This window comes from Leishmania braziliensis, chromosome 35, assembly GCF_000002845.2.
Source record: "Leishmania braziliensis MHOM/BR/75/M2904 complete genome, chromosome 35".
Classification (NCBI taxonomy): domain Eukaryota; phylum Euglenozoa; class Kinetoplastea; order Trypanosomatida; family Trypanosomatidae; genus Leishmania; species Leishmania braziliensis.
The window spans coordinates 514,891-526,590 of NC_009326.2; the positions used below are offsets into that span (position 1 = coordinate 514,891).

The window sequence follows — 11,700 nt, forward strand, 5'->3', positions numbered from 1 at the left end:
TCTATTCTCTCTCGCACCGCTTCTGGTTGCACGCCTAGCCTGTGAACGCACAGCTGGCGAGCGAGAGTGCGGGAAAGAACCAAAGAGGCTATGAATGGGTCTGTTGAATGGGGGCATTGGGTGCGTGTGCAGCGACAAAAGGAGAGAAAGAAGAACACGAATAATCGGCGGCAATTGGCGGTAACGCGTGCGATGGCGGCAATGACAACAAAGGAGCCCCGATGGGTGCATGGCGGTGCTGTTAGTGTACGTTCGTGCGTCCATACGTTGTTTCTCTCTCTGCCCTTTCCACCTCTCTGTTTTTCTTGCTCCTTTATGCCGCCGTGTGGTGTCGCTGTTGCTCATGCATGCACGCGCGTTGTTTGCTAAGCCTTTCTCTTGTCTCTTTGTTCTTGTTTTGTGCGTCTCTCTCTCTCTGTGTATATGTGTGGGCGGATATTCTTCTTGTTGGGGGGTGCGAGCCACATGATATCTTCATCCACGCGTCTTCCCCACATCGCATGCGTTCTCTCTCCATTCTTTCTTTCGCTGTTATTGTTTAATTCGTGCTACGTGTAGGGACATCGAGGATTTCGTTTTTCTTCGCTCTCCTCCACCATTTTCGCGCTGCAAGTATGGCCATATACGTGTGTGTGTGTCTCTCTCTCTCTCTCTTTCGGTTGGCCTACCTGCAACGTCTTTTCTTAGTTTCTGCTTCGCATTCTCCCTTTCTATTGTCTCGCTCGGCTTCGCGAGGTGTGCGGCGCTAAATGTCGGCTTTGTTGTTCCCTTGTTTTGTTGCTCGTTGTTGCGGTGTGTGTGTGTGTGTGGAAATTGTCACTGGCCGTGCAGTCATCCCCACTCAGCTTGTCCCCCCCCCTTTTTTCTCCGCACACCTCCTTCTCGTCTTTTTATGTTTTTCTTTTCCGTTACAATGATGCGTTTTCTACACACACACACACACACACACACACATGCCCCTATTCAGATAAATGAGCACCCCCATTTGTCCTTCCCTCCTTTCCCATTCGTACCCATCTCACGTTGCCATAAAGGGTGCTACCGTCAAATCCATCAGCAAGGATGCACAGGCAAAAGAGAGGAAACACGAAAAAGGAAATGCGTTTGGCCCAAGTGCGTTGAGCCCACAAGTTCTGGCGTTTTACCAAGAAACAAACCTGTCCAGCCACGCATGGGCTGCTTGAGACTGCGCAGCAATGCGCGAGCAAGGTGTAGTGCATATAAAGCACTCCCTCATAGGCCGGATGTCAGGTGGAGTGTGTAAAGGCGCGGAAAAAAGCGAAGGTGTCACTGCTGAGCGAATGGATGCGTTGATGACCTCACTTGTGTACTCGTCTTTTTCGAAGTGGACAGCGCCGCGTGGACGGATGCCCAGCTGCGTGTGAATGTTCGTGTGTGACTAGGTTTGTTGAGCTGCTCTTTGCCTTCTCTGCGGCTGTCCCTCCAGTTCTTTCTCCATTTCAATGCCAATTCAGTTCCTTCAAACGCTTCTTGTAGGAAAGGCTAAGCCGCCTCAACGCCCATTTTCTATCGTCCATCTCCTCGCCTTTGCTTGCTCTCTTTCTGCACCTCTCTCTTCTTTCGCGCTTCGCTACCGCTTCACATCATCTGCGTATCTCCGTCATCCCCCCTTCTGCATGATGCATTCAGGCTAATAAACATCTCCCACACAGTCATATACACAACCCGACTCGCACACTCCCGTGCGCACATTGAGGAGAGGGAGAGAGAGAGAGGGAAGGACACTTCGCGCTCTTTTCGTCCCCCATCCTGGCGCACACTCCCGCCGCTACTCTGGGTAAGATTGTCTTGTTTTTGGACTAATTTTTTTCTTTTTTTGTGCTTCTTCGCTCCGTCTTCAGTCATCTGCGCCGGCACGCCCAATGCGCATACCCGGAAGAGAGACGGAGGACGACAACGGATGAGCCTTTTAGGGGTGGAGCACTACGCCCCACCGTCGCAGCGCGGCGTGCTCTACTTCAACACGATCCCGCGCGATATGCGACCACAAGAGGTCCGACTGCACTTCAATCAGTACGGCGAAGTTCGGCGCATGAAGTTCATTCCTTTCCCGAAGAAGGCGCGCCGCCCGGGCGGACCGCTTCTCCCACTGCAGTACAAGGAGGGCTGGATGGAGTTCACTTCTGCTAGTGATGCACAGCACGCGGCGCAGTGCATGAATGGCCAGCCGATCGACGTGAAGCGGCAGCGCCGGTGCTACGGTCAGCTGTGGACAGTGCGCTTCATGGAAGGGTTCACGTGGGACTCGTTGTTGGAGGAGGCGGAGGCGAAGCGGCGTGCTTGGCGAGCGGCCGAGGTGGAGGCGCGCAAAGAGGAGCGGTCAATGAACGAGGCGTACCGGCGGATGGCGATGCAGGCAGAGCAGCAACGGAGGGCGAAGCGGCGCCATCGCGAGGTGAGAGTGACCAGTCACAGCGATGTAGATGCACATGACGATGTAGGAAGGCCATCGGTCGCTACAGACAACGGAGCTTCATGTATTTGCGGCGGTACAGGTCGTGGCGCGACAGCCAATTCTGCTACCACGCCGAAGGTTCACTCGGCGAAGAAGTCCGAGCGCGACGCCACAAAGAAACTCAAGAAGCGCAGAGACGCGTAGCAGTGCGCGAGTCTAAGAGAGTGGTACTGAAGGAATGAGAGGGAGAGAGAGGGGGAGGGAGCCATATGGCAGCCTTTTGGACCGACCTCGTCAATGCGACGTTTGTCTGTGTTGTTTTGTTTTGCTTGTGTCCCTCTTCATCTCTTTCGCTCGCTCACGTTGTCTCTGTTTTAGTCTTGTACAGTACTCTTGGCTGCTCTGGAGGCGTGCACGGCGACTTTAATGGGTGTAACCGCAATGTGGACGGATGTGCTCGTCTTTTCACTGGATCAGACGCAGTAAACCAATCCAAACGATAGCAAAGTGATCAACATTACCTGCATAGAGGCACAGGGCCAGAGGCGAGCTTATGCAAGCGCACACATATCTGTGCACGCTTGCTTGTTGGCTTTGTTTCTCATACTCTTCTCGCTTCTTCCTATTACGGAGAGAAGGGGGCAACGAAGGGGGTGCTGAGGGTGTTGCAGCGCACCCTCAAGGCGGTGCTCACGGAGGCTGGATACTCAACTCTGTGTAAGGTGCACTTTCGCATTCGTCCACCCCATTGTCCCTTCTTACTCTCGCTAATCTCGTGTATCTGCGCATCTGCACCCGCATCGCCTGCATGCATGCTGATTCTTGACAATCGTACGTCTTGTGCTCCGCATGTAGCGCCAACCTAACCTCCGTTCTCTACAGCTGAAACTCAAGCAAAGAAACAAGCAAGCTAACGAAAAAAAGGTCAATAATTCCCTATCATCTACACACAAGGCATTACGCTTACACCATCTCTCTTTCCCTCTGACGTGGTGCCTTCATCAGGTTCTCCCTCTCTCTTTTTCTTCGTTGGGGTGACAGTTTTCCTATTCTTTTCTCTTGCCAAGCAGGCGATCACCCCACCTCTACGGTTGTCTTCGTGTGTGTGTGTGTGTGTGTTCACTGAACTGACAAAGTAAAACACCCGCAGCAGCAGTTTCGTGGTATGTTGTGCCTCTGCGCACACGTACGTGTCTCAGCAATCTCAGCCAACCAACACCCACAAAAACGACTTCGCTGTCTCAGCACTGCGTCTTCAGCTCGCCGTCTGCAACGTGCTTTGGACGCGGTTCTCGCTTGCTGCTCTCGTACTGTCCTCCTTCGCTTGCGTGCGCGAGTATCCGCACCTGTAGGAGCGCACGTAACTCCGTTGCCCAGTGCTTCAGCTGCGACTCTCGCTGCGTCTCGTATCGCAGCTTCTTTTCCTCCTCGTCTGCTGTGCGCAACTCGACCTCAGCCACCATGTCTGGAAAGAAGAAGGCGACGGAGGCGACCGTGAATTTGGCCACCCTGATGGAGCCGGACTTCTGGAAGCAACGCGTCGAAATCTTCGAGCAGCTGTGGCAGCAGCAGCAGAACCGCTATGAGTCGATGAAAGCCCCGATCAAGGTGACCCTGCCGGATGGAAAGGTGATGGACGCCGAGAGCTGGGTTACGCGCCCGCTGGACATCGCAAAATGCCTGTCCAACTCGCTGCCGGACAAGGTCATTGTCGCCCGTGTGAACGAGGCGCTGTGGGACTTGACGCGGCCACTCGAGGGTGACTGCCACTTGGAGCTGCTGGACTGGGACGACGAGGATGCACATGAGGTATTCTGGCACAGCTCCTCGCACGTGCTCGGCTACGCGCTGGAGCGCATCTTTGATACGAAGCTCTCCGTCGGCCCGGCGCTGAAGGAGGGTGGCTTCTTTTATGAGGGCCTCACCAACCGCCCGGTGTCCGAGTCGGACTACAAGGCGATCGAGTCGGCCATGCAGGAGCTGGTGAAGCAGAAGATGCCCTACCAGCGTCTCGAAGTGTCAAAGGAGGACGCCCTGAGACTCTTCGGATACACGGAGTTCAAGAGCAAGATCCTGGCGAGCAAGGTGCCGGACGGGGGCACGTGCACCGTGTACCGGTGCGGTATGCTCATTGACCCGTGCCGTGGTCCCCACCTCCCGGACACGGGCCGCGTCAAGGCCTTTGCTGTAACTAAGAACTCCTCCTCTTACTTTGAAGGCAAGGCAGAGAATGAGGTGCTGCAGCGCGTGTACGGCATTTCATTCCCGAAGAACATCATGTTAACTGAGTGGAAGATGATCCAGGAGGAGGCTGCGAAGCGGGACCATCGCGTGATTGGCCGCCAGCAGAACCTCTTCACCTTCAACGAGGTCTCACCTGGCAGCGCCTTCTGGCTGCCGCACGGTGCACGCATCTACAACACTCTCGTGGAGTTCCTGCGCAAGAAGTATCGCCGCTGCGGTTTCCAAGAGGTTATCTCGCCCAACATGTACTCCTCCAAGCTGTGGATGGTGTCGGGCCACTGGGAAAAGTACGCCGACAACATGTTCTGCACAAAATGTGAGAAGGAGGACTTTGGCCTGAAGCCGATGAATTGCCCGGGCCACTGTATCATGTTCGCGTCACAGCCGCACTCGTACAGGGAGCTGCCGATTCGCTACGCAGACTTTGGCGTGTTGCACCGTAACGAGCTGAGCGGTGCCTTGACGGGACTGACCCGCGTGCGTCGTTTCCAGCAGGACGATGCGCACATCTTCTGCCGGATGGACCAGATCACAGATGAGATGGAGGGCCAGATGCAGTTCCTCAGCGACGTTTATGGCGTGCTGGGCTTCAAGTTCTACTTTTACCACTCCACCCGTCCCGCAAACAAGCTTGGCTCTGACGCGCTCTGGGATCAGTCGGAGTCGTATCTGCGCGCCGCGCTGAACCGGTTCTGTGGCATTCCGGAGGAGTTGCCGGACCCGTTGCGCCCCGATCAGCGTTTCTGCTACGACGGCAAGCCGGAGTCAGTCAAGAAGATGAAGATACTTATGAAGAAGGTGGAGCACAGCGAGGACCCCAACGCCTGGAAGGGGCCGACCAACGGCGGCGAGGGCTGGATTGAAAATGCTGGCGATGGCGCCTTCTACGGCCCCAAGATCGACATTGTGGTCGAGGACGCGCTGCGCCGCCGCCACCAGTGCGCCACGATTCAGCTAGACTTCAACCTGCCGAGTCGCTTTGGCCTCAAGTACACCCTTCCCGCCGCGGAGAAAGAGGAGGTGGCGGCGGCCTCGATGGAGAAGCGGAAGCACACCGATCCTGCTCCGACCACCGCTTCGCCACCGGCCGCAGCGGATGACGAGAGCAAGCCGAAGCTCAGCACGTACGAGGCTGCCGTGCGTGACCTTGGCATCGACCTGGAGCTGGACGCCAACCAGGCCCGCCCCGTCATGATCCACCGCGCCATTCTCGGTTCCTTGGAGCGCTCGATTGCCATTCTGTGCGAGCACTTTGGCGGCGACTGGCCATTCTGGCTAAGCCCCCGCCAGGTGATGGTGGTGCCTGTCTCGGCCTCCAACTACGGGTATGCGCAGAAGGTGCGCGACACGATGCACGATGCGGGCTTCTACGCGGACGTCGACAACGGTGCCGCCACGCTGGACAAGAAGATCCGCAATTCGGAGAAGGCGCGCTACAACTTCATCCTTGTCGTGGGTCAGCAGGAGCAGGACGCGACCAGTGTCAACATCCGCGCGCGCGGCGAGAGGCGACTGGGAAATAAATCGCTGGCGGAGGTCGTTCAGTGGTTCACGGAGATGGCGGACACGCATAGCAGAGGGTTCTAGGCCACCCTCCTAAGGAGGGTTAGACAGTTGTAGACAGGGATGCGGGCGTGTATGTGCGCATGTGTGTGTGTGTGTGTGTGTGTGTGTGTATGTTTGTGGGTGTTTGTGCGGCTGGTCATCTATGCATAGGAGAAAAGTGGCGTCGTGAGTGAGCACTATTTTGTTTCTCTTTTCTTGCACTTTTTCCCTCTTTTTATCATCTTCTATCCATTCTTTATTTTTTTAAGGCAATACACCTCTCTTCCCGATGATGGGAGACACCACAGACCCCAGCACCTCCCCTCGCTCTGCGCGGCGAAGCCGAACAGAGCCCCCCTACCCCAGCCAACGCCGAGCTGCCTCTGGCGATGGCAGGGCGAAGCACCCACGACGTAGCGAAGCCAGGGCGGCGCTGGGTCGGGGCGACCTGCAACAGTGCACGCGCCTGCGCCATCCATGCGATGGGCGTGGTGCCGGCGTGACTCGGGCGTGTCTCACCCGGCCCGCACCGCCTGGCGGTGTGTGGGGAGGAGGGTGGGGCTGAGGCCGTGCCCCGGTGACTGAGCCGGCGCGTTGCTGCACTGTGTGTATCTAGCGCTGCTTTGCACCGCGCGGTGGGTCACTGACAGGCGGGAGGGGGGTGGAGTGGAGTTTGTGCTCACACTGTGTGGGAGAGGATATGGACGTGCTGAGAGGAAACATAGTTAATACCTACTTTACTGGTGTTGTTGTAACGACTTTGTCTTCTACCTAATTATTTTACTGATGTTGAATGGGAGGGGTAATGAGATCCGACACAGCCTCGAGCGGAGACGAATGGACAAATTCAGAAGATCGTGTGTTTAAGCAGCGGCTTTTACGTCGGAAAGCACGCAGTTAGGCCCCCCTAATTTACCCTACATGTTCGCCAGAGCCGATGCATGGACACCAACGAAAGAATAATGGTAATGAAGTCGTGCTCACAGCGAAACAACTGCAGATGAGAGGTAATAAGAAAGTGTGGAGGGGTTTGCGCTGCCAAGCGGCGAAGGCACGTGTGGTTTTTCTCTGGTGTATATCTTTCTGCTGTCCGTATGGTTTGTATGTGTGTGTGCGGGTCTCTCTCTCTCTGACTCCGATGACTCTTTTTTTCCCCCTTTGCTGGTAGTTTGCTTGATCAGTTGTCCTCATTTTCTCTTTGCTTCGGTTGCTGGGCTCCACTTGTTTTCCTTGCCCACTTGTGCTAATCGGCGTCTCTCACACTTCCCCCCTTCTCTCTTCTCCGCATCGCGTGCCTGTGCTTGTTGTGGTGCGCCCCTCCTGCTGTTTGCCCTTCGAGCAGCGATGTAAAGGCTGAATGGTCTGAGCAGCAACATGAAGGGGAGCCGAGAGAACAGAAAAGGAAAGCAAAACAAGGACAGTTTGGCAAGGGCGAAATGATGCGCTTCTCTTGGTGCTGCTTCTGCCTCTGCCTCTCTTCTTTTCAGCTACTCCGAACACGTGAATTTGATCGCTCGACTCGCGGATGTGTGCGCGCGTGTTTTTCTCTATCGCTGTCCTGTTTTTTTCTTCTTCAAAGGGTGGAGGCTGCTGCACGCCTTGTGACTGTCATAGGGACTGCTGATTTATCAAACCGCGTCGGACTTGCTGTCGAGCGACTGCGTGTCTACGTGTCACTGGAGGAGGAGGGGAGAATGTGACGACGCAACCTCGTTTGGTTGGCCTACCCTCCTTGCTTTTCTTCGCTCTCACATAAGGCCATCGTGTCTCTCTTGCAGCATCTTTATCTGAATTGTATTCCTCATCATTGTATCCATCTTTGTTTTCTCAACTCGACTTTACTGAATCGACGTCCTCATGGTGGGGTGTGCGCACTCCCCCTCCCCCCCACACACACAAACATGCATGAGCCACTTACCCCCTTAGCATCTTCGTTGTGTTTATACACAGGCACACGCATACATACCCGAGCCAGGTCTTCACAAGGTCACACGCACGTCACTCCTGTGCGTAGCCGCAAAGCTTGCCCGTGCTCGACGCACCTAAAGTGAGTGCACAACGAACTCTTCTATGTTTCTTTTGATTTTGTTCGTTCCCCTATAAGAAAGGTATAAGGGCAGTCACAATGGACTGCAACACCGGAATGCAGCTGGGGCAGCAGCTCGCTAAGGACACCATGATGTCGCACGGTGGTGTGCCCATGAGCGGCATCATGTCAGAGCAGGATGCCCTGATGCCGAACGTACAGGTGGCAGGCGCTAACCCCATGATGGAGGCTCAGTGGGCACAGAATTTTCAGCAGCAGCAGCAGGCGATGCAAGCAATGCGGCAGCAGCACGAGATGGAGCAGGCATTTCAGAACTCGCAGCAGCAGCAGGTTGCCGTTGTGCAAGGCGGACAGATGCTTGGCATGGCTAGACCGTCGCTGCCGCAGCTCATGACGCAGCAGCAGCAGCAAGCATCTATGATGAATGCCGCTATGATGAGCCAGGGGATGATGGCGGCCAACATGGGTTTTGGCATGATGATGCCACGCACGCAGTATCAGCCGTTATCCAACCTGTCCGCGCTGCAGCCCAAGCAGCAACAACAGCAGCAGCAGCAGCAGACACTGGTGAACCTAGCACCGGCGGCGCAGGACTCGGCGTGGGCGGACCAACTCAGCCAGCAGCAGTGGAACACCGACTACTCACAGGTGCAGGTATTCGGCACAGCAGGGACGGAGAGCAAGACGGCGGAGGAGCGCATTAAGGACAGCGAATTCTACAAATTTATGGACCAGATCAAGAACAAGGAGGTACTGATTGACGAGGAGAAGGGCGAGCTAGTGCCGGGCCCCGGGCCAGAGGTCGTGGTCCCGGAGGACACGGAGTACCTTCGCGACTGGGCCGCGATGGAGGGGATGAACATGCCGGAGAGCGTCTTCCAGCCGCTGCCATCGTCGAGCGCGATGACGCCTCCGGCGAACAGGGAGCCGGACTCGTATGTCGAGGAAATGGACATGGCCGAGAACGACGTCGAGGACTGGGCGCAGGAGTATGCGGAGATGCAGGAGCGCCTGCAGAAGGTGACGAACAGTACTGATTACCCCTTCGAGCCAAACAACCCATACATGTTTCACGACTTGCCGTACGAGGAGGGGATGGAGATGCTCCAGCTTGGCAACCTGGCCGAGGCGGCTCTTGCCTTTGAGGCTGTATGCCATAAGGATAGCAGTAATGAGAAGGCATGGCAGGTCCTCGGCACGACACAGGCGGAAAACGAGAAGGATGGGCTGGCCATCATTGCCCTTAACAATGCCCGGCAGCTGAACCCCCGCAACCTCGAGGTTCACGCCGCGCTGAGCGTGTCGCACACGAACGAGCGCAACACCGATGCTGCCATGGACTCGTTGAAAGCGTGGCTCGTACAGAACCCCGAGTATGAGCAGCTCGCCTCTGTTTCCATCCCGCCTAACCCGGATCTTGACGTGCAGGACACCTTCTTCTTTGCCGACCCGTCCCGTATGCGCGAGGTCCGCACTCTCTATGACGCTGCCATCGAGATGAACCCGAGCGACTCTCAGCTTTTTACAAATCTCGGCGTGCTGCACAACGTGGCTCATGAGTTTGACGAGGCTGCCGAGTGCTTCCGCAAGGCAGTCGCGCTACACCCTGCTGACCCCAAGTTGTGGAACAAGCTCGGGGCCACGCTGGCGAACGGTGGCCACCCTGACCAGGCACTGGAGGCGTACAACCGCGCTCTGGACATCAACCCAGGCTACGTACGAGCCATGTACAACATGGCAGTCGCGTACAGCAACATGTCGCAGTACAACATGGCCGCCCGTCAAATTGTCAAGGCAATCGCGTCACAGCAAGGCGGCACGAATCCCAGTGGAGAGGGTTCCATTCTGGCAACACGAAGCATGTGGGACCTCCTGCGTATGACGCTGAACCTGATGGACCGCGATGACTTGGTTCAGCTGACGTACACCGAGAATTTGGAGCCGTTTGTGAAGGAGTTCGGCCTCGAGGCCCACGTCTAATCACCTGCTACACGAGGCAGTGACAGAGAACGTTTCACAGCAGCAAGGTGGTAGGAGCATCTGGGGAGGTGTGGGGGCGCGGCAAGCTATCCATCGGCCTACCGTTCTCTTGCCTCTCGCTATTCCTTCTCCTGTTCTCTTTTCCGCCGCTTGCCTGTCCACGCTTCTCTTCCCACTCGTTTCAAAGCTTATTCCTCTTTTTCTTCTGAGCTCGCTTCCCCCACCGCCACCTTGCCCCATTAAAAGTATGTGTATGTCCCTGCTTCCTTCCTTCCTTCTCCCCAAGGCAACGGCGATCACTGATCACCGGTGAGCCACTCACTCGACTTCTCCTTTTAGGAGCACGTGTGTGTATGTTTTCTGTTGTCTCTGGCTCCTCTTCTTAGGAATGATCTGCCGTCACCGGTTGTGCAGCCTCGTTGTCCTTCGGCGCTTCCCTTTGATTTCCCTTTGCTTTTCTGCCTTGGTGGAGTGGCAGCATCGCTGGCCGCTCCTCCCATTTTGGTGCGTGTTTTCTCCACCTCCGATCATGCCGTGTCTCCCTCTTTTAACTCCTTTCACTCCAGCACGCTTGACTGTCTGGCGTTGTCCCTCTCTCTGCTGCAGTGCTGTGCACAAGTCTTGTGACTCGCCTTGTCGCCGCGGCTCACTGGGGAGGGCGTATGCATCTATGAGAGGGAGAGCACCACGAGGAAAGGAGATGGTAGGGCACCTTTGTCTTTTACGTGACTATCACTTCACACTGTGATGGCGGGAGACACCACAGACCCCAGCTCCTCCCCTCGCTCTGCGCGATGAAGCCGAACAGAGCCCCCCTACCCCAGCCAACGCCGAGCTGCCTCTGGCGATGGCAGGGCGAAGCATCCACGACGTAGCGAAGCCAGGGCGGCGCTGGGTCGGGGCGACCTGCAACAGTGCACGCGCCTGCGCCATCCATGCGATGGGCGTGGTGCCGGCGTGACTCGGGCGTGTCTCACCCGGCCCGCACCGCCTGGCGGTGTGTGGGGAGGAGGGTGGGGCTGAGGCCGTGCCCCGGTGACTGAGCCGGCGCGTTGCTGCACTGTGTGTGTCTAGCGCTGCTTTGCACCGCGTGGTGGGTCACTGACAGGCGGTGGGGGGTGGAGTGGAGTTTGTGCTCACACTGTGTGGGAGAGGATATGGACGTGCTGAATAGCAGCAAAGGGACGTTCCGCACACAAATGGAAAATAAAACGCAGCACACTCACGAAGTTAACACTGACGGCCGAGAGGGAGGAAGGGCCTATGTAACTGTGAATACAAAGTTCGGCGAATCAGGTATCTCGCTGGGACGGAGCTTTTCATCATACCCCTTGACACCATCGTTGAAACACACCCAGACACGGACGGACAACGACAAGTAAGGAAGCAAAAGGGATCCACACAAATATGTCAGGCAAATGAAGTGGTAGTTATGGCGATGCTCGCTTGGAGGTGAGTGAGGTTTTCA

General features: G+C 56.3%; 3 protein-coding genes across 3 annotated transcripts; all 3 read left to right on the forward strand.

Annotated features, from left to right (window-relative positions):
• Positions 1–1,921: 1,921 nt before the first annotated feature.
• On the forward strand, positions 1,922–2,620 carry LBRM_34_1320 (conserved hypothetical protein; the record flags this gene model as incomplete). Its single annotated transcript, XM_001568192.1, has 1 exon — positions 1,922–2,620. One exon carries the CDS (start codon positions 1,922–1,924, stop codon positions 2,618–2,620), a length of 699 nt encoding a protein of 232 aa, XP_001568242.1.
• Positions 2,621–3,877: 1,257 nt separating this feature from the next.
• Positions 3,878–6,247, forward strand: LBRM_34_1330 (putative threonyl-tRNA synthetase; the record flags this gene model as incomplete). Its single annotated transcript, XM_001568193.1, has 1 exon — positions 3,878–6,247. One exon carries the CDS (start codon positions 3,878–3,880, stop codon positions 6,245–6,247), a length of 2,370 nt encoding a protein of 789 aa, XP_001568243.1.
• A 2,083-nt stretch (positions 6,248–8,330) lies between these two features.
• LBRM_34_1340 (putative peroxisome targeting signal 1 receptor) lies at positions 8,331–10,232 on the forward strand (the record flags this gene model as incomplete). The annotated part of the gene is made up of 1 exon (XM_001568194.1): positions 8,331–10,232. One exon carries the CDS (start codon positions 8,331–8,333, stop codon positions 10,230–10,232), a length of 1,902 nt encoding a protein of 633 aa, XP_001568244.1.
• Positions 10,233–11,700: the final 1,468 nt, after the last annotated feature.